Source organism: Artemia franciscana, chromosome 10 (assembly GCF_032884065.1).
Source record: "Artemia franciscana chromosome 10, ASM3288406v1, whole genome shotgun sequence".
In the NCBI taxonomy this organism is placed as follows: domain Eukaryota; kingdom Metazoa; phylum Arthropoda; class Branchiopoda; order Anostraca; family Artemiidae; genus Artemia; species Artemia franciscana.
In genome coordinates, this window is record NC_088872.1 from 48,802,122 (window position 1) to 48,829,504 (window position 27,383).

The 27,383-nt window shown below is 35.2% G+C and overlaps 1 protein-coding gene and 1 long non-coding RNA gene across 4 annotated transcripts in view; one reads left to right on the forward strand and one right to left on the reverse strand.

The window, feature by feature from the left end:
- Positions 1-849: 849 nt before the first annotated feature.
- Positions 850-25,782, forward strand: LOC136032303 (uncharacterized). 3 transcript variants are annotated; one of them, XR_010618704.1, is made up of 3 exons: positions 850-911; positions 22,710-22,822; positions 25,600-25,782. It is a non-coding gene; the product is annotated as an uncharacterized LOC136032303 (long non-coding RNA). The 3 variants fall into 3 exon arrangements; XR_010618702.1 differs by lacking the exon at positions 850-911 and adding an exon at positions 19,713-19,765; XR_010618703.1 differs by lacking the exon at positions 850-911 and adding an exon at positions 19,713-19,757.
- LOC136032301 (CD9 antigen-like) overlaps positions 9,592-27,383 on the reverse strand; it is a 36,489-nt gene continuing 18,697 nt past the window's right edge. Inside the window, exon 5 of the mRNA XM_065712585.1 lies at positions 9,592-12,874. Coding sequence (XP_065568657.1) covers positions 12,722-12,874 — 153 coding nt within the window. The 3' untranslated portion in view covers positions 9,592-12,721. The remainder of the gene's footprint in view (positions 12,875-27,383) is intronic.

The window sequence follows — 27,383 nt, forward strand, 5'->3', positions numbered from 1 at the left end:
GTTATATGATCTTTGGTCTATTTTGAACAAAATGGTCATATAAAAATTCGATCGGATGCATTTGGGGAAAAGAAGGATGGATGGGGGGGGTTCTTGTTGCTATTGGATCCCTTTTGACTCTTAAAAGGAGTAAAGGAGATATCTTAAAAGGAGATATTGACGGTTGGAATCTGTAAGCACTCAAAGTAGTTTCAGCGTATCTACTACTATGTCTTCTTTACCTTGTTAACCTGTCTGTTAAAGTCGGCCATTTCCCCAACGCACTTAAACAATCGAAAGTCCTACCACTGTTCAAATCAGGCAATAAGCAAGATATGACGAACTGGCAACCTATAAGCTTGTTACCACTGTTCTCGAAGATATACGAGAAAATACTACATCGACGGCTGTATGAATATTTAGACAAGCTCAGAATATTAAGTGATTCGGTTTCAGTTTCAGAACTAGACATTCAACTGTTCACGCGGCATACCATCTAATGGAGTGCGTTGATAGTGCCCTAGAAAGGAATCATATCCCTCTTACCGTATTCATAGAGTTTTGAAAACCATTTGATACCGTTGGTTTTAATCTTCTATTAAATAGGTTAACTTGTTGAGGAGTCCACGAAAAGAATCTCGAATGGTTTAGGTCTTCAAGGGAAAGCCTTCAGTGTGTTCTGTGGAGTGTCATAAGGTTCTGTATTAGATCCTTTACTGTTTTTGATATATGTGGATACAGTGCGTTTTTACCTTCCTGATGCTGTAGTTACATCATTCGCAGATGACACAGCGCTTACAGTGATTGCGAAATCTATTGAGGATCTTATAGAGAAAACTAATGTAACTCTGGAGAATTTATCTCAGTTCACAAAGCATTGTTTTCTTACAGTGAATATTGAGAACACTAATTATATGATTTTTAGTCACTCGGTAAAGTTGTAATTAATTGTCGTAGCATTCTTTTATAAGGCGTTTCTATTAGTCGGGTTTTTCAATGTAGATATCTAGGATTTTATTTTGATGTAAATTTTAGCTGGATTCATCATTGCAATGTTTATCGTCAAAGTTGGCTCTCGGAGTTGGTATTTTAAGATGATTTCACAATTTTTTTCCTCTGTATGTTCTAAGAGCAATTTATTATTCAATTGCTCATCGTTATTTAGTGTATGGTGGTTCATTGTGTGTAAGCAATTTTTCTAGTCATGTGATAAGGCTCAAGATTATGCAGAATAAGGCAATTAGAAGTTTAGATGAGTATCTTGCATGTGGTAGAACTAAAGATTGTTCTAGAAATCTAGATATTTGGAATATTGATCGTACTAAGTCTCAAAAGATTTAATTTTTTGTATACCAGGCTTTAAATGGATTGTCCCCTCAGTATTTTAAAAGTTTTTATCGATGTAATTCAAATTATCACGATTATTCTACTAGGAACTCTACTAGAAACGCTTGACTAGTGAAATCAGGCATACAACGCGATCTGGATTTATGGTTAATCATGTAGGTGTTGATATTTGGAACTCAATCCCAGAGAGTGTTAGGTGGTCTGAAAACCTTATTTTATTTAAAGGAAGAATAAATGAGTTTTTTTTTAATAGTTTGTAAATTAAGTTGGTTAAAATTTATCTCTTTTTTTTTAAGATGAGAGATGGCTGTTTAGAAATTGCATAATTTTTCGTCTGTTTTTCCTTTTTTGCGCATTTCTTTGATCTTGAATGAATAAGTTATCATTTATATGTTGTTCTTTCGCTGCTTAACAGGGGCATTTAGGTCCCTAAACTGAGTAGCAGAATGTTGATTGTAGTACAATTTTTGTAATCTTTTGGTTGAAATAAATTCATACCTACCTACCTACCTACCAACCTACCTACCATAAAATTTGTATATTTATGTTGTGGTCTGGAAGGGAAGGCTAACTTTTCCCCAATCACCTCCAGCCAGAGGAAGAGCCGTGTTCAAAAATCAAAAAGACTATTTCCTCCAAGCATGACTGGGTACGATATAGTAAGATCGTATTTATCGTTCACAAGATGTCACTAGAGTATGTGTTCAACTTGTACGATTTCTTGGGAAGAGTATTTTTCTGAGAGACGCGCTCTGACAAAATTTAGAAAGTTTGGGTTCCAGACCAAAGCACATAGGTTTTCGTTCGTTTGAGTTGGTTTATCAAAAGAAATTACTTGAAAGTCCTCTTGAAAACGGGATAAGTGGATAAATTATCTGTAAATTGTTGAACATCTTGGCAGCAGTTGCTTCGAAACTTACAAAAGCTAGGGCAGGTAACTCTCAACACTTGTTCCTGGAATGTAATTTTTTCAGGTTATTATTATTTAATGGGGTTATTATCTTAATTTGGAGTCCGCCAAATACGGGTCACGCCATTTCTTAAAATTAGATATTAAGTACCGTCAATATCAACTAAGCATAGATTGATTAAAAAAACACGAAAACAGTTATTTGGACATAACCAGTATAAGTAAAAACAAATTATTAAATATTATTATAGGAGCTTTGATAAGGTAACATTTATTTTCAAAAGGCTATCATAGGTCCTAATAGAGCCAAATTCCCTACATATGTCCAGTAAAAGAAAGCAAAACAAGAAACAACCAAGACCGTAAGGCAAAAGTTAAAAAATCAGTAAAGCATAAAAAAGGTCAATAAATAACTTAACACAAATTAATGAAGTATAACATTTGAAAAAGTCCATGTCCAAGAACTTAAATGTACTTCTTACGATTAATGGCAAAAAAGCAACAGGGCTTATGCCCCATCTTATAAGCCCTTTATGAAGTCTTTTTATTGATTTTGTTTTACTTGCCTGTATTGGGGTCCCCTCCTGTCTACTGCTTATCCGGCTTTACTTTTTTCTTTTCTTTTTTTCTAAGCTTTCATTTTCGACATTTGTGCATGGGCATAGGCAGCACCTTATCTAGGGGGGGGGGGGGCAATCTGTGATAGAAGGGTGGGGCAGAGACGAAGTCATATCGGTAATATTTCATGGTTCTTTTCATTAAAATTACTTGACATACTACATGGTAGTGTTATGTGCAGGGTTCCCATAGCGGTCAATTCCTAAAGCGCTAACATTGCCCAATTTTGCGTGCTACACGGCGATTTTCGGTTCTAGAGCAAAAAAAAAAATTGCGCGTGTACCGACTTACGCCACGACACGCGCATGGTCTGTTTAAGTGTATTTGGATTAGTAATAGGTCAACATTTTAATCTTTTATGTTCGGTTGTATCAAACTTTGCGCCAATCTTTCGAAACAACTAAGGTAAAAAGGCAGCCCGTACTTTTTGTTAGTCCCTCTGCTTTTTTTTTCAAAATTCTGATCACATTAGACTACGGTTAAATAACGGTGTAATGTTCTAAGATTTTAATTCGAAAGTTTTTTATTTTTAATTCAAAATATTTTAATTCAACTATTAGTTTTATTTCAACTTACTTAACTGTCCTACATTCGAAAATAAAAGATTTTCGTTTTTACTAAACCCTTTTTATTTTTTTTTTTTGGGGGGGGGGGTTATTCCAATTTTCTTTGGTTATCAGAGCTGGAAAAGATCATTTATAGCTGGAATATGGTCTCCTACGAAACAACTGACAATCCGGAGCAATGCTACGAACAAGTCAGATACTTCTTACAAAGCAGACACGAGAGCCTGTAAACTTGTTATACACTTTTCAGAACTCAAAGGATACGAAGATCTAAAAACTCCCTGAAAAGGCATGAGACCTTTACATCACAGCCGAGATCCTTGAGAGTACCATCCTTCACACCAATGTCAAGACTGACGAGTGCCACCTGCATTATAACTTTTGCATTGTAAATAAGCAAACGTACTTGAAACCAGTCGACGTTATAGAGATGCGAGCCTTTTTAGAACTTTTGTATCTCTCTAGAGCATTCAAGTCGGTGCAGTGATGATTACAAAGGTCTCTCTACAGATGATGAAACCGGGCGGGACATTTCCCACGTTACGATGATCATGAAGCGATTCTAGTATCTGGAAAACTGTCTTCGGTTCGATGATAGGCACAAATGTCATGAAAGAGGCGAATCTTCAGCTCCCATCAAAGAGGTTTTTGACCTCTTCATCGCAAACTGCAAAGCAAATTACCCACCAGGCGAGTACTTGGCGATTGATGAGATACTAGTTGCATTTAGAAGACGGTACAGATTCAAGAAGTAAATTTGTTCTATACCGAACAAGTTTGTATTCAAAATTAAATGTGTAACGGTCTTGAAGATACTTTATCTATCTAATTTCTTTGTCTCCACTGGTAAGGAAACACCTATAGTTGAAATCCATAATGCTTCAGCTCCAACGTGAATGTGACTCTTGTTGACCTCTTGAAGAGCTGGACCTGGAACACCAAGATCACAGACGACAACTGGTTCCCGTCCACAGAGCTCATTGAAATGCTACTCTTGAGAATGACATGCGTTAACAAGGGAAAAAGAACGAAAGAGAGATCCACCCTCTTTCCTTGTCATACAAGGGAACCCAACCCATCCATGTTCGAATTTAGAAACCATATGAACCTCGTGTCTCATGTTGCAAAGAAAAGAAAAACAGTTATTCTTGCTTCGTCGATCCAGTTTTCAGCAGCAATTGAATATGAGAGTAGTAAATCAGAGATCATCATGACGTACAACGCAATAGAAAATGGAGTGGACTCTCTCTAGGCCAAAAGTGGTTCACTTACACGACTAGCCACAGCACGAGAAGATGGTCCAAGGAGGTGTGGTATGCCATCATGGACCTAGGTGGAACTAATGTCAATATCTTCCGAGCTACTCAACACCACAAGAAAAGACTTGACCCGAAGAAAAATGCTGATAGAGCTAGGACGATTCCTCATTGACCGGCAAATTAAGATCAGAGAAACTCTCCAAAGGACCTTACGAACACTGCGTAATTTGATCAAAAACCATAGATGATTTTCAGCTGAAAATGTCCCCCACGTGTTTCCTTCAGGTTCCAATTACTAAAAAAGTTGTTGCATCTTTTTCCCCCTAAGAAGAATACAAACAAACGTGCTGTTCGTGGCTAAAAATTTAAGTACGGAATATACCAAGTTCCTCTGCCTCAAATGCGAATAGTGGAATATTTTTTGTGTTTTAGCATTTCTAACGGATATATATGAATACTTTGTAGGCGAAATTGGGATAAATTTGCAACAGTGTTATTCTCGAATTTTACAAAATGGTGTTCCACAGACCCCATCCTGCAGTCAGTGTAACTTTTTTTCTCCCTACCAGTAAAGGGTTAAAGTTGGGCGATATTAAATATCAAAATTGATATGTCTGGATACTGAACCAAAATTCAATATTGAATATCGAAATGTAAATATCGATATCGGGAAAAACATTTGGAAATTTCTGTTTATTTCCAGCTGTTTCAACCATCTACTAGTGAATATCCAACACAAAATTACAACAAACGAAAAGTGTTAGAATCTCGTTAATACCTAGTGTAAATTTGAAGCTCTAGGGGGGGACAGCTCCCCCTTCCCTACACTCATGCAGTTGTGGTATGCTTTTATTTACTTCTTATGGTGTTGACTGCTGGCTAATGCTTTCAATCCGTACGTTTGTTACCCCAACGATCACGGGCTCTGCTCTCCGTTGGAATGTATTATAATTTGTTGTTGTGTTATATTGAGTTGAGTCAATAAGATCATTCATTCGGTTGAAGTTTTCAAAGGAATTTGCCAGAAGGGCCTATCTGGAATACTGAAAGGGGAATTCCCTTTCGCACTTTATCCGCCATACCTTTGTATAATTTTATACAAAGGTTGTCAGAATAAAAACCAAAAGTAAATATTGCATTTGGCTATTCGCGATACATAAGAGATAGTTCGCAGCCTGCCTACATCTATGACAGTGAGCTATAATTATAAACAGGATTTACTCAAAATGATCTAATGTAATACAAATATGGTAGTTTAGCCCACGCGGTACACGTGTAAGCCAATTGTAGCATAACTCAATTCATTTCTTACACAACTACAAGTCAACTATTCTGACGGAATAAGGTATAAACTTATTCTCAGGTTAAGTAGATGGTAATTGCTAAACGATAACAAACAAGTATTGGTCAAATAAAAGAGGCACACTTACTCCCGCCGTTTACCCGTGCCATTTAACCAAACACTTGGAAAACTATACGCTCTATGGCTATCTACTTTAGTTCTACTGCCCTAGGAATGACTCATGGATAGATAATAGATAGACATATCTATTTACAAATCAACTAACATCGTTTTTATACAATCCTAATAAGGGAGGGATTAATGTCAGAATTGCCTCTCACTCAATTGGACTATCTGTCTTGGCTCTTTCTACAATTATCCATGACTTGATGCCCACAACTATTCCATTTTAATTCAAAAATTCGAAAATAATACTAAATTGGGAATGCCTCTTTCTTAAAGCGATGCAAACTTGATTTACAAAGAGCATACTTGCGTGAAGGCACGCTAATGATAGCATAAATTTGTGAACCAATATATTTTTGTACTCTGCGAAACATCATCGTCCGCGATAAAAAAAAAAAAAAAAAAAAAAAAAAAAAAAAAAAAAAAAAAAAAAAAAAAAAATTGGGTTGAGGGAAATGGTATAACACTAAATTACTAAGTTCTTGTTGCTTGATTGTAACTGCAGCACAAAGCCTTTTCGATTCACAAGAAGAACATTGTAAAAATGTGTTCCAATATAAATGTTAAATTTCGGTAGAATTTGTTAAATCATAGCTTTACAATAGTAATGATAAAATGACAGGCATCTGTTAGTGCTTCTCTTTCTGAGGTACTTGCCGATTTCGCACCTTTATCAAAAGGTATTCTTGTCAACAAGAACAGAAACAGAATTTTTTTTGGGTTTTAATAATAGAGGACATATTTTATTCTACAATTTGGGTAAAATATCTAGAATTTGGGGAAAATTTTGTATCTGTTTTTGGTTAGGCAGGGGTCCTCGCCCTGAACATCCCCGCTTGTCAGTTTTTTCGGTACAATGGTTCTAAATCAATTCTCATATTTTTCATTAAAACGTTTGAATTGTTTAAATCCGCTTTCTCTACTGTTTTGAAGGAACAGAACTGAGCTGATCCACACATTCTCCATAATTTAATCAAGGTGCAATATGAAGTATAGTATTTTCTTTACATTTAGCCATTACTCTTTAGCCCAGTAGCATCAATAAAAAATCTACTCAACATACTGCAAATGAAAAAAGAAATTAGATTTGTAGTTTTTTCAATGAAAATACCAAAAAAAAGCATTATTCAATATAAATGCCCACAAGAAGGTATTTCTCATAGTTTGGGGGGGTTTTCTAGGGAGACATTCCCCCTCCCAATTGAAGCCACTATTTCTGACAAGATGTAATAAGAAATAGGTCGACTTTCTTTTGTTAATCAAGTACATAAGAATCAGAAATTAGTTCCTTTAGTTGGTTGCTGAAGTGCAATCAAATACTTCAAATCAAACAGCTTGTTTTCCATGTTGTTTTTTTTCTTCTTTTTATGTTTTTCTTCTTCTTTCATGTTTTTTTTTCTTCTTCAGAAATTTAAAATGAGAAAGTCTACAAAGCTATAGATATGAATTATAAAATAAATATTAGAGCACTTAATAAACACAATAATTAGTATAAATTCAATATTTGCAATTTATTATATATTTTTCTCTTTTCTTTTTAGAATTCATAAATATCAAGTTTTGCCTTGTTTCTGAGCTCAGCACAAGGGTTTCTGTTGTCTCAAGTTTCGAAAAAAATTACCTGCAATAGGGCAAAGGACATCAAGTTGAAACTTTCAGGGAATGTCAAACTAAATCAAAAGACAGTATGCGGATGTATCCCGGATGTCAAAATGGCGTATACACATAATAAATCTGGAATGACTAGGGGTATCCAGTTGACATTTCAAGGAATCTTACACTTAACCAACACATTAGGCGCATCCGGATTGCAAAAAGACGTACCAGCGACACCTCAAGAACAGCTATTGGTGTTAAGAGGATTCAACACCTTAAAGCAGTGGTTCTCAAACTGTAGTACGAAAACATTTTTAGGGCCAGCCAAAAAACAAAACAAAAAAACAACCTTTAAACTCCAGGACTGGCAATTTTACTTCTATTTTAGCTATAGTTTACTAAGTACCGGTAACTGACACGGGGTATCTAAAATGTTTTGTGGGTCAAAAGGGGTAAAAATGCCTGAATAAGCTTGAGAACCCCTGCCTCAAAGGATTACTATCTCGTACAACTAACTTTTTTAGTTTGTGTGACCAAACTATTTATAGTTCTTTGGGCGGTCTTATCATAACTTGCAGAGCTGTGACAACTTGTGATCCGAATAAACAATAAAAAACTAAAAGCTCACAGTTTCTTTCCCAGAAATCTAAGAAAATCATTTAACTTCTCCCGTTTCGTGTCAGAGAGAAATAGGCTATATTCAGTTTTAACAAAACTGACAACATTAGAAAGTATAAATTGTTGTCTTTTATTAAACGTAGAATTTTCTTTTCAAGATTCAGAAAGACCAGTCCCTAAAAATGTTCTAGTACACCTGCTAGGAAAACACTAGAAAAATACACAAAACAAATATCATTTGAGCAATTTGGCAGCTTTGAAAATTCCCTGAGGTGATGCCCACATTGATTGAAAGCCATACCGACATAGAGGACCTAAAATTTTTATTGGCTTTTCTATAAAATTTTATTGTCAAACCACAAATTCTAAATAGCTCTTCTGATCTTGGTGGTAGTCCTCTGGGAGAATTCACAAACAGGCCCTTTGTCTTTGAGACTGTCAGTCAGCGCTGTGGCTCACAAAATACTTTAAGGTATCGAATTCTGTGAAGTTAAAATGTATTTTCCTTCCAAGAACTGACGTAAAATCCAGCTGAAACACAAACTTATCTACTAGATCCCCAGACAAGCGATCATAGAAAACACCTTTCGTTTTTCTAAAAGGAAATTTACCAGAAAGTTCATATGGAAAAAGGGACATAATGGGTGATTTTCTTTTTTTGTTACAGAGGTATTCTTTCACAATTATTGTTTTTTTTTGTATTGCTTTGCAACGATATCTTGACTCGATACATTATTGTATTAACAAGAAAATAGGCTGGGGAATCATTATAGCCCATACTCTGGAGTAAGGCAGAAACTATTATTCAATCAAGTAGTTGGGGGGGGGGGTGTATATAAAAAGGAGGTGGCTGAGTACCCGTAAAGTAATAATGTTATGACTGTTTTATTGTTGGTTTGACTTTGTTTTCTCGTTTTTTATTGCAGGTTAAATTTTGCTATTAATCTATCTTTTTTTAGAACGGCTATTGAAAATACGGTCGAGATAATCTGTTAATTTTCTTATCTAATTCACCGTCTTAAACATTTTCTCACTGTTCTATCTCTTTTATAGTTTGTATGTTGCAAATACATATTTACTTATTGTTTCCAAGGATAGTAGGGATGAACTGGGTCTCCCCCGAACTCTTTCCCTGTAGCTGCTAGTTCCCCTGTAGCTGCCAGCTGTTTTGATATAAATGTACGATTTCTCTTTCCTTTTCTATCCTTTTCTGTTTTCTATAGGCTCACCTTTGACAAACGAATAATTTTATTTATAAAATAGAACAAACTTCCAGAATCATAGAGTAACTTGAGTTTTCGAACATCTATAACAGATTCACAACTATTAAACTGTAATTTACCAAGGTACTAATACAGCAGACCAGAAGATGTCTAAAAATAATCAGGGCACAAAAAGATTAATCAACGCAGGAATAAGCTGATTAGTAGCACCCAGCAAGATTCCATAAAATGTGTTTTTTTTTCTGCTAGAGGATGAAATTACGAACACACAACTATGGCGAGTGAGGGTAGTGGGAGGGGAGGTACAAGAGGTATATGGTAGAAGATATTCACGTTTGCAACTATGAACTCGAGAAAAGTAAATTTTCCCACCGGCATAACAGTCTTCAGTATTGTACACATATTAACTTAGGTGGTAATTTTTTACTTTTTTTAGAGGCAAAGGTAGGGACCTCAGGGATAAGAGGCATGAGGTAAATATGTAAAGGATAACCAGAATGCAACATTTGATCACCCTTCTAGAAGTTAAAGCTATTACCTGCATAATATTTTTTGGTATTGAAGCATACACATCCTGATTTTTATAATGTATGTTCTATCTATTAAGAGACCGAGGTAGGGACTCGCAGCTTTAAAGGAAAGTGTTATTTAGCCAAACCAAACCCCCCCGCGAGTCATCTTTTTTTATTCTTTTAAAGCACATACTGCTTCAAACCTACTGTTTATGATTTCTAAGCCACATTCTCGTCTACCTTACGAATGTAAATAGAAGAACGGGCGACATTAGTCATTAATATATCCCCAAAGGGTGGTTTTGGTGGAACGCGTCCCCTTCAGTAGGTCAAAAGTGACAGTAATTACCATAATGGGGGGGGGGGGGGGGTAATGCCAAAAATTGAGCCCAACTGCCCCGTAAATTGTGAAATATCCTTTTTTGGCATAATCATTGAAAAAAGAACCCTTCCTAACATTTAAAATACATTTTTTGTATCTCCAAAAAAAAGTGAAAAAATTGACCCCTCCCTAAGATTTTCGAATCGGCGCCCCGTGATTCTTTCCATTCAATTTCCCTCTCTTTTGTACAGACACAACGTTAGATTAAACGAAGAATGCACTTAAATTTTGGCTTTGCTTTTGCCAATAGGAGACAACAGTGTGGCTCGGGTAGCCTATAGATTGAAAATCAGCTTTCCTGAGTCAATCAATCTAAGACGTAGGTGGAAACTATTTCAAATACAAAAGAATCAATTCATTAATTAATAGTCAACCCAAAAGAGCTTACACACTCGACACTTCTGAACCATACTATATGGAAAAAGAAATAATATTTAACTTCAGAGAAACTTCTAAAACTTATTCTTTTCAGCCAGAAGAGATAAAGCCACAACAAAGCCTTTTCCGTTTTATTACTTTAAATTATTACGTCAATATAAACAAAACTTCTTATTAAACAAACCTTGTGCAAAGTTTTTTTTACATAAAAATAATTTAATTGATCGTGTCTAAACTTTACTGGATTATTTGATTTTGTGTTCAAACAATATTCCTTCTTTTCTAAAAAACACCAGTCAAAGCTAGAAATTCTGGAATAGGCTATTCGGCGGCGCATTCTCGATTGTATCTTGATCCGTGTTCAATAAACTTATTGCAGTTGGTTTTTGTAATTCTTAGAGTTCAATGGCCAATTACAATTTTTGAACCATGTTCACAAATAGTTTCTCAACCTTTTCGCGCTTAATTGTTTGCTTATTGTATCTCAGAGCTCAATAACCTACAATTCATCCTCTTACGATAGATTTTTTTTTTTAAATACTTATCTATTAGCATACACCAACAATACTTTATTTCAAAGGCACTGTGGGTTTGCAAGAGTTTTTTTTTGTAAGAAATTCATTTGTATGTTCAGACTTTGTTTAATAGAGCACAATAATTATTTTTATTCAGGAAGTTATTGCAATTAATGGTAATGAATGGCAATAATCGATGTTAAACACAGGGTTGATTTCTGAGACACAGAGCTTTTTTCCCTAAAACATCTGGCTAAGCTTAAGCTAACTTAAGTCACTTAACTTAAGTTACTAAGCTAATTAGGTTTTCTGTGTGGATTCTTATTAAACAATATTCTACTAGATTCTAAGTTCTAAACTACTTTGTATACTGAAAAAGAGGAGGTAAAAAACATACAAAAATTGAAACTCAGTAAAATATAATACAAAAATATCTTGACAAAAAGTCTGCAAACACTGCTGACAACTGAGAATAAAATTTTTGACACCAATGCTATTATCACTAAATCCAAAGTAGTGCTATTTAAGAGATTAACGACAACAAGCAATTCTAAAGAAAAAAAAAATCAAGTTTAGTTGTTGAGGAGTTTTTTGTGTGATCAAATACGTTCCAATTGTCATAGATATTGAAATCTTTCATGGCCTTTAAATTTCAATAGACCGACCAAAGCGCAACTATTAAGCGACAGACAAAAAAAAAGTTTATAAAATAAAACTTAAAGTTGAATAAATGGCTTTTCCAATTACCTATTGGGCCCAAGGAAATGAGTGGAGGGACAAATAAACTTGTACAAACTGATTCCAATTCAGTACTTTGTCCTTTTGGGTATTCAACACAGGCCTGGCAGTACTGTAGATTTAGCCAAAATATATTCAAGCTTCAGGCTAACCCACTCTTCTCCCCCCTCCCTCTATATTTTTTGTAACTTCTTCTTTCTAAGGTACGTCAATTAATGTTAACATCTTTGATTTGCATTCAAACTAGTCCAGTAGGCCGCCTTATAAAGGAGATTTAGCGACTACAGCCCTTCCCAGTTTTATCAATTCAGAAGAGAAAGGCTGTTTTAACAAGAAACAACCCGATTCAAGGGTATAGTCTACCCTTCGTCTCTTCCTATGCTACTACGAAACGGCGTGCCTATGGGTCAGTAGCACTTATATTCAATTACGAAGTCAAAAATAATTGCAAACACACACAGAATGTCACTCAATACATCATGTCAAAGAGAGAACCAGGTTCAAACGCTCCGTTAAACACAAACGGATAAAAATAACACTTGGATAATGAGAGGAATTTTCCAGACACAAGGAAAACACAAAATATTTACAAGTTGTGCAGGTGCCGCGAGTCTATGCTTTGAAATCTTCAATTCTTCTTACTGCACAGCATAAAAGTAAGGAGCAGATCATGCCGATGAGTTCAATAATGCCCAAGCAGATAACAGCCCAAATGACATAGGTTGAGTGCTCTTCAAGCAAGTCAATCAGCCTGTCAGAACATCCCTAAAAATAACAGACATTAATTTTCATGGTCGACAATTTCCCCGCGTTTAATAAGCTTACTGGGTACTTGTCTATTATTCAGAACACGCATAAGAAGTGAAGTTACGTTGATCTTAATGAAGTATACAAAAATATTATGAAAATATAATACTTCATTAACAAACTACAGCATAAAATTATGGAAAGCAGGCGACCCATAATGCATAGTATTAAATACCTAACCTAACCAAAATACCAACTCTACATGTCAAATATTTAATCAAAATATACCTACAATATAGTTTTTCCACTGAGCCTAAGCTAATTGTCTCCGAATAACGATAGCTAAACCGGTCTTTGTCAGATACTGCAGATCAAAATTGAGTGTGTTCTGAATATTAGACAAGTACCGCTTATTCCAATAGTTGAAATGTATTCAAAAACACTTAGTAAAACCTATTACAATTAAAATTTGCGTATCGCACTTCAGAGCTCAATAAGCTGTAATTCCTGCTTTTACAGATGGACAATTTTTGGTACATTTATCTACCAGAACAATCTAGCAAGACAATTTAGTTTCTTTTTGTTTTGACCATACCAAACAAATGTGGTGAAATTCTGAAGGGAGCTTTGACTAGCAAAGAATTAATCTATTATTTATCAAATTCTGTTCTGATTTCGTAGCAAAATTTACTAGGTTCGACCCAAATTTAATATAACAAAGGAAGAAAAGGAATTTAATATGCAGGATCACTTCCAGTTTTATTGTAGTTTTTTCTCGGGGGAGGGGGTATTCTGACGTTTTTGATTTAGTTCTTGTGTAAAGTGTTTTGTTTAAAGCTCTATTCGTTATATTAAGGGATCCTTCCTCATCTGCCCAATCTGGTCAATATATAGCCTACTGGGAATAATCAGAGCTTGATACTGGAACAAGTTCCCTTTTAGTTATGTTTCATCAGATAAATTTATGATTTCCGAGAGTTTGACTACACTCGGCCAAGAAGAATATACACAGAGTAGAATCTTATATCCTTGAAGAAGACGGCTGTTGAGTATACAGATGCGATACTTATTCTTAGGTTTTAAGTCAGCAGAAAAATTCACCAAACAGGGCAGTAGGCAAAACTTTTTTTTGAGAGGGGGTACAAAACAACTTTAAAAAATCATCAATAATTGGTTTATATGCATTTTTAGGAATCTGACGAAAATTTTGTCTGGGATGGGGGGAAGGAGTCAAACACCCTAACCCCCGTGGATATGGTCCTGTCCACAAGCCATATAACTTCTTTGTCTTTGCACAGTATAAGCACTAAAATTTAGGTTTAATTTTTAGCATAGCAGGGGGCATATTAAACCTTGTTCAAAAATAAAGTTTGGCGCAGAATCTGGATCCAACTATGGTATTATGATTGCCTTGCATAAGACCTACCGTACTACTACTACTGACTACTAGTATTACAAACATAATCTATCGTTAAAAAACTCAAAAAATGGTATACAGAATTACACACACAGTTGTAAGAATCTGACGTTTCGAGGAAAAATGATTGCAAGCCAGAAACTCCTTAATGGTAAAAAAAAAAAAAAAAAAACAGTTTAGTGATTTGTCGGTGATTCATGAGGAGGAGACTAGCTTCTTTTTCAATAGATAACGAACAACAAATTTTTTGGCGTGTAATTTTCATGTAGGCCTAAACTGTCAAACTATTCACAGTCAATTCGACCCTCTTACTGGCATTTCAATCAGATATGCACAAATGTTATATATAAGGATCGCCGATAAATTGTACCCTACATAAAGGTATTAAATTCGCAAATAAGGATTATGACTAGGTACTTATCCTAATTTTTCTTCTTTTTTTTAGGGGGTAGGGAAGGCAATACTAAAAACAACTCAAGGGGGACAATAAATAAAAAAATACAACTTTTATTTGATTATTTTAATAAAAGAAGGGGGAGGGCTACTCCGAGCCCCCCTCCCCCTGTATGTACGCCCCTGATTATAGGTGTGGTTTTCTTTTTCCTAAAACGTCAGCTAAAGAAAATCACAACCATACATTTTACAAGTTAATTTATTTGTACTTCCGCCTTGAGAAAAAAAAATTAAGTATTCTTTTAGTCTAACCATGCCAAGAATATGTGGATTCTTGGCATTGCTTCAGGGAGCTTAACCTCAAAAACATAATTTACTAGTTGAAGGTACTCAAGCGAAAAAAGTACTATATTTGGAAGCTGTATACTGATCGAATTTGTTGTGCTGATTTTTTTTTTTAAATTAAAACATTTATTTTTAGTCGAATGACTTATATTGCTAAAATGCTTTCACGCATAGCATAGTTCGATTTTTTTTTATGTTGTTTTAGTTGTATAGAGACAAAAGACAACTGACTGATGTTTAAGCTCGCTAACCAATCAAACCATTTTGCTAATTGCTCTACAACATCAAGCCAGTTTTAAGATCAGCTACCGTATTGGCTGAATGTGTCCCACCAGCATATCTATATATATAAGAATAAGTTGTCTGTCTGTGTGTCTGTCTGTCAGGTGACGTCATGTTTCTGTGTCGACTGACGTCATGAAGTTAGTTGTCGTCATTTTTGGTATGACGGTGACGTCATTAACGGTATTTAAGACATTTGTTCACGGAAAAATGTTTAATTGTAAAATGACTGAAGAACCTACAATGGCAACAGCCGAGGAAGCTGCTCAAAGAGTTTATGCCAAAAAACTTGCTGCTGATAGAGAAAGTAAGAAAAGAAAGCGTTCCGAGGAATCACAAGAACAGCAAGAAAACAGGCTTGCAGCTGATAGAGAAAGTAAGAAAAGAAAGCGTGCCGGGGAATCACAAGAACAGCAAGAAAACAGGCTTGCGGATAAAGAACGCAAAACCGCGCAGTTAGATGAAAATCCACCTGGACAGCGAGAGTCAAAACTGAAAATGATAGCGATGATGATTGGGTTTGGGATTTTGACTTGGATAAGGTCATCAATGCCTACCAGATTTAAGTTAAAAAAACAAAGGTTCGTCGATATGTACTTCATAGTGACGCTGAAAAATAAAGAAGAAAAAGAAAACTGAAAAAAGAAAAAAGGTAAAAAACTAAAAAAAAACTAAAAAGAAAAAACACTCAAAGAGAAATTACAGACCGGGACACAAATGACGACCGAGACAGAGGGAATATTAGTGACGACCGGGAACCTCAAAGAGAAATTACAGACTGGGACACCCGGACACAAATCACGACCGGGACACAGGGAATAAAAATGACGACCGGGACACAGGGACACAACTACAACGGGGACGCCGGGGGCACAGGCGGGATATATAAATGACGACCGGGACACAGGGATTGTTCGAATAGAAATTACAGACCGGGACACCGGGACACAAATGACGACCGGGACACCGGGACACAGGGAATATAAATGACGACCGGGACACTCAAAGAGAAATTACAAACTGGGACACCGGGACACAAATGACGACCGGGACACAGGGAATATAAATGACGACCGGGACACAGGGACACATCATTAGAATAATGAGGTATAGATCTGAATACGGATTGTTTTTCCCATGGACAATTATATGTTGCATGTTCAAGAGTCAGTAAACCTGACAATCTATTTATATGCAAAGACAATGGGACAGCGAAGAATGTTGTATATTCGCATGTTTTACGTAGTTAAAAACATATATTTATATCTATCTCTATTCACAGGTGGGACACAGGGACACAACTACAATGGCGCGTAACTAATATGGCACGTAACGACTTACGCGCGCGGGGGGGGGGGGGGCTTGGGGGGGGGGGCGAAGCGCCACCCCAACAGCTAGTAGATTATAAAGTAATCTCAGCTTTTTTGTTAACGTCCTTATCAACTTCAATGCCTTATTTATAGAGTTCGTATGATTTTTTTTCTCTCCAAAATCAAAACTTTTAACAGTTTTTTTCAAAAACCTAGATCTTTTTTTCAGGCCTGATAATCCCAGTTTTACAAAAAAATAGATCAATTTCGAGAAAAAAACAATGAGAATAAAATTGTTGCTTGTTTAAAGAGATATGATAGCAAAAAGTAGCTCCAGAGACCTTTTTTTAGTGCCAGTCACTTCGCGACCCGTTTAGTAGCCTATAAGTTAAGAAATTTTTCAAACAAAATTTCAAGCTTCTATCGTCAGTATATAAGTACTCAAATGCAATACCTTTCTATAACTATCTCAAAAAAAGTGAAAAAATTGTTTCGAAAGTCCCAATGAAACATATGATTTAGTAATGAGCTCAGAGCTCTAAATTGCCCAAAAAGACAACATATTTATGTCTTGTGATTTATGAGTTTTATGTCTATCCATTCATCGAGCAGTAATTATGATCTTACTGAGACTTGTTCATAGAGAAGGAACTCTCTGTTACCTTTTACTAACCGCGCCCTTTTAATAAACATAAAAATTTCAAAATTACAAAACAGTAATAACTGTTAGATTATTTATTTGCAATATCGCACCCTAAAATACTCATGCCCGGGACAAGTGCCCCCTCTGTCCCCCTAAAACTACCTCTGTGTAATACCACCTTAGATACTCACTCGATATTAAAAATTTGGCTCTTTAACACGATTTTCTGAATGTCATCAAACAAAATTAGCAGATTTTTTTAACTACAAAATATTAGTTTAACTTTGTCCGTCCTGTTTTTTGAATTGGTATATATGGTGATTTTCTCCCCACCCTATCACATACAAAATTCTGCCCGGGTACTTGCCTATTTTCCTGCTAAGTTCGTCTGTATTCTATCGAAGTTGCTTTTAGGTTAAATTTTCTCTCTTCCTAGATGGCTGTTTATGGCAGCCAGCAATCGGACATACTTTTGTGTACCTTGCGGGCTTTCTAAACATTATCAAACGAATAAGGGGCTTTTCTAGCCTACACAATGTTAGATAAGCTTTGTCTTATTCTATTAAAAAGATATCAATAGAACTTGTTCTCAATTATGGTGAAGCATTGAGCTTTACTTAGTAACTAAATAATAGTAATTAGTAATTAAGTAATTAGTAATTTGTAATTAGTAATTAAAAATAATATTTTTCAAATCTCTTTCGCAAAACAACTTCAATTCTTTTATTTTATTCGCTGTAAAAAGTGGAACCATCGGGACATTGGACATCTGGGTGTGACGTCATTCGTATGAAAAGTATTTTTCCAAAATCGATTAAGGCCCTAAACGAATTTCCCAGAGTCGTGACCTATTTAAATCTTTTTTTTTCACACGTTCAAATGAACAATTATCTTATTACGAACAATCTTGTTAAATTACGAACAATCCTATTATAACAATCTTATTATTACGAACATAAATCGTAATAAGATGTTGTTCGTAATTATCTTATTAAATGCACCGAGTGGAGCTCATTCCCCTCGTATACAAAGCATCATTGTAATTTTTCTACCGAAATGCGCATTGTTTAGAGCAGAGCAATTAAGAATCTGAGACTCCCTTCAAAGCTATAAAACAAGAATATCTTTTTCTAAAAGCCAATAATCAGCTAAGTTGTCAACAAAAAAAAATTATGTTTATAAACACCTACTTATGCTCAAGACTTTCAATCTCTAGGGGTATCTAATTTTAGTCAGCAGACAATGTATGAAAAATATTAAGGGGGCTGGAAGGGGAAACGAATTTTCCGAAGTCGTGAATCCTAGATCGTTTCTCACACTGGAAAATGGAAGCACTATAATTTTCAGAAAAAAAACTGTAGTTCCCGAAACAAAATTTACAGATATACAATCTTGGTTTAATATACAATGTTGGTTTGGTAAGGTAAGATTCAAACCACTGTTGCATTTGAGACCCTTTACCCACCACACAAGATCCTGCCTTCGTACTCCTTTGCTACTTATTCCTTGTTTCTAGTAAGATCAATAACCCTTTACCCTTAGTAAAAAGAACAAAAAGATCTCAAACCACAATATTTTCTACAACTAAACCATCTTACAATAGTGTGGTTTACAATAGTACAATAGTGTGCTGTGTGGTTTGACTGTTTATTCAATGGGCAAAAAAAGGGAATATCGAAGATACATATACAAGGGTTTATGACTAGGCAAAACACTATAACTGACTACAGTACCCTTAACAAACAAATAGTATCTCAGGCTACTATCCCTGCGTCCAAAAGGCTTACTGTAATAGATTTTGGTAATTTTTGACGTTCAATAACCAATTGCACTTGCGTTAGAAACCAATTATTGAAACCTGTTACAATTAATTATTTGCTGGTTATGCTTCGGAGCTCAATAAGCTGCAATTCATCCTTTAATATAGACAGAAAATTCTCGGAAAATATTTATATTAGAGCATATCGTAACAAAATTGAGTTAACTTTAAAGTTTCTCTGAGTTTGCAAGATTTTCTTTTGAAAGAAATTCATTTCGATGTTCGAATCACGTTCAATAGAGCACAATAATTACACTTACTCAATAAGATACTCAAGTCAATTTCAATTGATCGCAATAAACTCTGTTACACAGGGTGTGTGAAAAAGAGAAGATGATGATGGTGCCAATGACGTCACAACTTAGCAATGGGTTTTGCCTTGAAGTGGCGTGATTGCCCAAGTAAAATACTTCGAGCATGCATGACTGGATATGCAAAAAAGATATATTCCCAAATACGTCATGGTTTCACTCACTGTGGTTACACAGGAAGTAATCAAAGCAGGAACTAATGGCAACAAACTCCTACTCATTTTAACTATCATTTGTGGTTTGACTTGTGTCGTCACGCATTTTGACTTTGATTGGATGAGACTAGAGAAAAACAAAATTTACCAGAATAAGGAAAAAACCGCCACAGTTACCTAAGAAACACTGAATATTTCTTTTAGGATAGAAGTTCAGCTTCGGAAGGTAGAATGGTACTTGTGTATTATTCAGAACACACTCAATAAGTGAAGTTAGGTTCTTTCGTGAAAATAACTACGATGCAGGTACATATATGAGGAAATCCGGTTTCATAGCCACAAAGACAAAATTCAATTTAGGTTGATACGCATAGAGATAGAAGATAGTGTCTGAACATGAATTTTGAAATGAAGATTGGGGATTTGCCAAAGACTGAAAAAGGGGCAATTATATTTTTCCAGGATAAGGGGTTCTCGCCCACAATAAAAAAGTGCGTCAATGGGCACAACATGACATTATACTCTTACGAGAAGGAACATTTTTGGAAGTGTAACAATAGGCCATATTTGCAAAAAGTCAATTTGCGTGTAAATATGTGGTTTGCTGACAGAGGAATACCATTACTATGGTAATTTTACAATTTTCAGAATACAGTAGAAGTAGAATACAGAATACAAGTAGAATACAGAATACAATAGAATACAGTAGAAGTTTGGGCTATATATTTGCACATTAGGGGGGGGGGGGGGGTACATTATACCAAAAACCTAACTTAACTTAACCTAACCCAACCTTACCCCCTCTATATATAAAATATTTAGTTAAAACATACCTACATCATAGTTTGTTTCACAAAAGAGCCTAACTTCACTTATTGAGTGTGTTCTGAAGAATACACAAGTACCTTAAAATGTACCTGCACCGTAGTTTGTTTCACGAAAGAACCTAATTTTACTTATTGAGTGTGTTCTGAATAATAAACAAGTACCGGTAGAAGTTCAGGAGCTTAGCTTTGATCAAAAATTGTTTATCCAGAATATTCAAAAGTATAGGCCTACTTTGTTTTGAGATTTGTCACGAGGAAAATCTTGGAAATAGAGAGCATTCCATAATAGGAAACAGAGGTCCTAACCCTCAGAAATTAATGTTACAAGATATTATAAAACAAAAAACGTACTTGGTTTCGAGAACTTGATCAAGAGAAAAGTATTCAGAAAATGAAATCTATCACAATGTTGGGTATATACGTCTTATAGCGACGATACCAAAGAAGTATACTTAGGTTAATCATAATGAAATATACCAAAATATGATGAAAATATAATAGTTAAGTAACAAAATCATGGAGCCAACTGGATGGATATCCAGTTGGCTCCATAACTATTTTGTCATCCGTTTTTCTTTTTTCTTCCAGAGGTTATGGTAACGAATGCAAAGGTCGTGAATAACCGTAAGGGAGGTCATTTCGAATGTATAGTTAGAAATAAGATTTCCAACACATATTTTGGCCAAATAGGGCAACAACGTCAGTGAGTGAAAATTATGAAGTCCAGTGAAGTTCAGGCGATCCGTTGATTTTTGAGTTTTAAAAAAGGGGAATAGTTGTGGGAAAAGTCAAAGTCATGGCCAATTGTGGAAAAAAGCCAAGACAGATTGTCCAATTAAATTCAGTGAACACCTCTTGTTTTCTGAGAGAGTTATCTGTGGAAAAAACGGTTTTTGGTTATATTGACTGTGTGTTCAGAATATTTTATTTAGATTGTATTATTTTATTTGGATAAAATTCAAAACGGATTTATGAATACAGTGGATAATTTAGCAGGCTCCATGATCGGCCCCAATTCCAATAAAAGTGATCGCCACTGCATTCGGTGGGCCTGCCCACGTTAAGATAAGCTTTTTTATCATTGTTTTAACAATGGTGAAGTCCAAGAAGGGAGTCTTAGCTTTGGCGCAGTTCAAAGGGTATCCACTTTGGCCAGATCGTATTGTAAATGTTATTAAGTCAAAACGATCTATACTTAAGTTTGCCGTTTTTTGCTACGGATCTCACGATTTTCATGTATTGATAGCTGTGAATCTTGTATCTTTTGATGATAACTATGCCGACACTTCAAGCTGAGGTGGAACAAATTCTTACTGACATTGCTAAAGTCATTGAAAAAAAAAAGGTTCAGGAAAAAGTTGCTGAATCAGCCGGCCTAAAACAACAAAACTTCGTTGAAATGGAACTGATTGTTTCGCAAACTTAAGACTCAACTAACCTCGAGTGTAGAGGTAACCAAAAAGTGCCAAAAAGTACGAATTTCTTTAAACAGTTTGAGAAGCCAGATCCAGTCTCTGGAGCGTAGAACTGATAATGTTGAGCCAAAAATTGATGATTTGGAATAGAAGAAGGTTCTTGATTCGTTGGTGTTTTTTGGTGTAAAGCAAAATCCTGGGACTAATCTTGGTTCAACAGTACTCAACGTTATACAATGAATGGGAGTGAACAGTGTGTCATCTACGCACGTGTTACCGTTGAATCGGTTCAGACTCTTAAACGCCACGTCAAATACGCAAACACCGAGTACGGTGGACCCGGTACTGGTGAAATTCGGGAACAATGATATAGCTTACACAGTTTACAAAGCAAATCGAAACTTGAAAAATCTGATATCTTCGTTAGTGAATACCTTACTAGAGTGAAGAAATCGGTACTAGAAGGTGCTAGAGATCGATTTGACGCTAAGAATGTTTGGACTGATCGCAGCCGCATTCTCAAGCAAGAACAAAGTGACTTAAATCCAGTGCAAATCAGGTCACTTACGGACACCCTCATAATGTTCCAGTCGGTTTTGTTGTTTTTTCCTTTTCTGTTTTTTTTCCTTCTTTGCTGTGTTGAAAGTCAATTTTCTTTTCTTTTGTGATGTTGAATGATGTTCAATCTTTAGCAAGATTTATGAATAGTTGCAAATAGTTTCAAATTTTAAACCTCTCCATGGGAGTTCGTATATTAGACCATCTGAAATAGGAAGCGAGTATTCGCATTGCCTTCGTTCTTGAAATTGCCATCCTACTGCTGGATATTTTGATTTGGTCCAGTTGATTGAAGAATTTTCTTCTAAATTTGATGTTGTAGGTATTTGTGAAATATTTTTAAATTCTGACCAATCTCTCTCGGCTTATTTTTTCCAGGTTACGACTTTGAAGTAAGGAACCAAACATCTATGAACCGTAGTGAATTGGAATTTTTAATAAAGAAAATTTGAAGTTCTGTAATTAGAGATGGTTTGGGGATTTGATTGAAGGTAAGATAGAAAGTTTCCCCTTGAGATTGAAGTTAAAAAAAGAAGGTTTTGATTAGCATGATGTATAAGTGTAGTGATGCCTCACTGGTTTTAACGATACCTATAGCCGCTACTTTTTTCTTCCATAATTATTTAAGATCACGAAGAAGATTAACGGCAATTCCCTCAAGACGCAAGTGTTGTTAATTTTTTTTAACACGCAGGTGCTTGTTACGTAATAGAGAGTGAATTTTCTTTGATTGTTTAAAAACCCCATGAGGGACAGGAAAAACCTTCAGGGCCCGCTAGTGGGGGACCTTAAAAACACCGGACCCTAGCGAGCAATTCAAACGGGGAGGAGGGCTAATCTAACCGAGGTGTTTTCTGACCTCATTTTCCAGTCGGTGTTAACATTGTTTGGTCAATGTTGGTATTACCTGAACAATTGTTTTGGGTCATGAAACTATTGTTAATAGATGCATTTTGACTTTTTGAACATCTTATCTCTCTTGCAAAACTACCGCAAGCTTACCGTTATGGAGTTATTCCGGCCCAAATATTCTTGTATTTACACATAGAGAATTGCAATCATTTCCGTTTTCGTTGATCGGATATTTGAAATCGCGAATCTGTAATAGTTTATAAAAAAATTTGGGCTATATATTTGCACATTAGGGGGTGGGGGTAAAGCATAGCATATATTAAATATGTAAACTAACCATTGCTGTATTTAATATATGCTATGCTTCCCCACTCCTAATGTGCAAATATATAATAACTCCATAACGGTGAGTTTGGGGTAGTTTTGGAAGAGTGAAAAGATGTTCAAAAAGTCAAAATGCATCTATTAACAATAGTTTCATGACCTAAAACAATTGTTCAGGTAATACCAACATTGACCCATAGTTTGATTTTGAAGGCTAATCGTGTTTTAAAAAGTTATATTTTTTTACTAGTTTAAGCTTACTCGCCATTAATATTGCGAAAACTAGTTTATTTTATATTCATGAGTAGGTGAGCCGCAGGACATAATGGACAAATTTTTATTTGTGATAGAGCCAGTGAAACAAGTGCACGAGACGCGATACCTTGCTTTCTATCTATATTAAAAATAACTTGCTTTGTCTTTTTAGGTATTTTATCCCTTTTTATCCCTATTATTTTTCTTTTTTATCCCTTTTTAGGTATTAAAAATACCTTGCTTTCTATCTATATTATAATATTTCATGGAAACGACATAGTGATATTGTCGCAACGAAAATCGCACACGGAGTTGGAGCAATTCTACATTTTAATAATTTTTTAACACCACAAGTTTTATTACTTTTATATACTACTTACAGTCTACCCATATATTTTCATATGGATGTGTGTTGGGGTCAATAAACTTTTATTCAAATTTTAAACGAGAACAAATTCTTCAAAACAAAGCTATACGACTTATTGGTGGATACTTGGAAAAAGTTAATAACACTGAGTCATGTTATAATAAACTTAAAGTGCTTAATGCCGGGAAACTTCGTGACTACGAAGTAGGAAGACAATCTGTGTTGGAATTGTAATAGTCCTGAGGTATTTCATGTTTTTTTATAGGAAAATAAATCACTTCATAGTTATACTGCCCGCAATGCTGATAATCTAGTCACTGAATACAGAAGTGGAACTAGAGCAGGTTTTTCTGTCAGATATCCCGGCCGTAAGGTTTGGAAATTCTCTCCCCGAGAGCATTCGGGCGGTGGAGCGCCTCGGTTTATTTAAGAGTAAAATGAAAAACTTTCTTTGGGTCTTGGTTCATAGATGATTTTTGTTTTTTCCTTTTTTCTTTTACGATTATTATTTTTTTTTATTTTTACGACTAGAGATTGGTCATAATTTGTTGCTTATTTATTATTATTTATTTCCTTTTTTGTTTGTTTTGTTCGTTTGTTAAGAGTTTTGTTTGTTAAGTGTTTGTTTCATCTGTGGCCGCCCAATATCAAGTGCTTTAATGGGCAGCCAATTGAATTAATATTATGTCTTATATCATTTTGTAATTAAATGAATTGAATTGAATTTGAATTGATTGAGAAATACTTAAAAGCTGCATATAGAATCCACCCCTCTGCCAGAATTTCAAGCTTTTTTTACAGTTTTTATATACTTTTTTTCCATCCTATGCAAGCGTCAGGCAATAATCTTCAACGGCACTTCAATTTTCTGACTATCTACCTCCATTCCTTCCCCGTCAAAGGGCAGTGTGCTTTAGTAAGCTTGGACAAACTTTAGCTTTTTTCGGGTTCAATGAGTTAAATTTATTTTAGTATTTCTATGCGTGAAAATGGGACTCTTGGAGGTGGTGGTAAAGATCAAAAACGAGATAGGCAACAGATAAACAGTCCACTGGATTCTTTGTTCGCTGCTCTATTGACAAATAATAATCATTTTCATCGCAAGGATTGGACAAATCTGAATGAAAAATTATACGTGCCTGGGGTAAACGAATTTTCTGGACCATTTTTTTTATTATTATTATTTTAAAGAAATCAGTTGAGCTCAGCGAGTAAAACTTCCATAGATTTTTAGGAATTGATATTTCAGCTAATTCCAGGTAATTTCGTTCAACACACTACTTAAGATATATAATAGAGCTTGAAAGTCAATTGTTTAAATTTGGGACAGATGCTGTACGTTCGGGAACCGATTTTTTCCCCTATTTCACTAGTTCGATGAACTACGCCAGTTTTTTTTGCCACTTTGGAAAATTTCATTAAGGAGGACTTTCACAAATAATTGAAATTTTTATTTGCAACTTCTTACAGATACCGGCGATAACACACACCTGGACACTATCTATGTGGCAAAAGGTATTTCATGAGAAAGTTCAAGAGAGGAAGGAAACTTTTTGCAAGATTTGTCGTGTATATTTAAGAAAACTAAAGAAACAGAACAAAATTGAATTATGTGTACTGTAGATTTCTGAAATAATAGGGTTTTACTGAAAACTGAGTTTGCTTGGGATTTCTATAGGATTTAAAGTGTATACTAAGTCACTAATATAATGGCCGGTGACAGACTATAAAGAGCATTGTAAATTTGTCTTTTATTTTTCGCAAGCTAGTTGCGGTTTTTTCTACTCCTAAGGGAAGATTTTTTCTTGGGGGGGGCGCTTTCAGGAAAGCGCTGGTTTTTGAAAATTCCAAAAATACAAGGAAACATCATTCGTTTTTTGTAATTGCATTAACTGTCAATGCAATAGTTTTTGTGCGTTTTAAGCTTCAACTTCACTGTTTCCTTCCATCAGAAAACACTTCTTTAAAAAAATAATACATAGAAACCATAGTGTAAAGCGGGGGATTTAGCCTAAGGGCGAAGCAGACTCTTTCATAAATAATTCCTATTCAAATAATTTAATTAATCAAGGTGCTTTTCACAGGTCTTCAATGCGTATTGACCATAACCGTTTTGTTGTTTTAACAAGAACATAATATGCAAAAAAGAAGAAAAAACTAGTTTCCTTTGATTGTTAATAACAAAAACACTTGTATAATTATAGCTTACAGGTTTGAAGATACACACGAGAAAAAAAGCTGCAGATATGGCAAACTGGCTGTCAGCCAGAGATTAACAGCCAGTTATTAACAACTGGCTGTTAGCCAGAGGTTGCGGTCAATAACCGCGGAGCAAAAAAAGAAAGAAAATAAACAGAACATCATATCCTTTTAGGATTCGAATAATGAAAAAAACAAGTTTTTGAATTGAAAGTAAATGACGAGTTTGGTACTAAAATTAACATGGACAATGAAAATGAAATTTGTTTATATTAGTTAAGTGGAAACTTACGCAATCAGATATATAAAAATTTGTAAAAGACTGAGAACTCAAATTTTAATGAATACACTTTTTCGTGAAAACAAAAAGAGCTTGTAAAAATAAGCAAAATATAAGCTAAAAACAAGACACAATTATGTTCGTTTAAAGTTTCAACGCCGCTCTTCTTTTGAATCCTTTGTAGGTGTTGTCTCTAGGAATCAATAGCTTGGGCCCAAGGGGCAAAACATATTTCTATTGTGACATCATTGGTGCTTCATAAAATGCAGAAACCATCTTAAATAAAAAAATGCACTGCCACACCCCAAATCCCACCTTTTACATTAAAATATGATTTATGATAGTAGGCTATGATTTCAGCACAAAGACTAAGGATAGTTCAGTAAAAATATGATTTTGACCGGAATTTGGACAACAGAAATTGTTGTCCATGTAAAATGTGTTTTACATTTTGGGCACCATAATGTTAAAACAATCGCTTAATAATATATCCAAAATCGGCTGAGCAGAAATGCTCCCTTTTCAGGGAAGACGGTAAGGGGCGGGTACCGAATTTAAACTTCTGATATCGAAAGGCTGTTTTCTATTGATTCGAGTCCGGGAGACCGGAAATGACATCAGAATTGGACAATTCTATCGCTTAGTTCCCTCATTCCCACCCTAAGCGAGGCCAGTGGGGGATGGAAAATCAGAATATTAATTTGCTTTTACCGCCTTAAATCTCACTTAGGGTAGAAATGGGGCAATAAATGATGAAATTGTCCAATTTTGACTT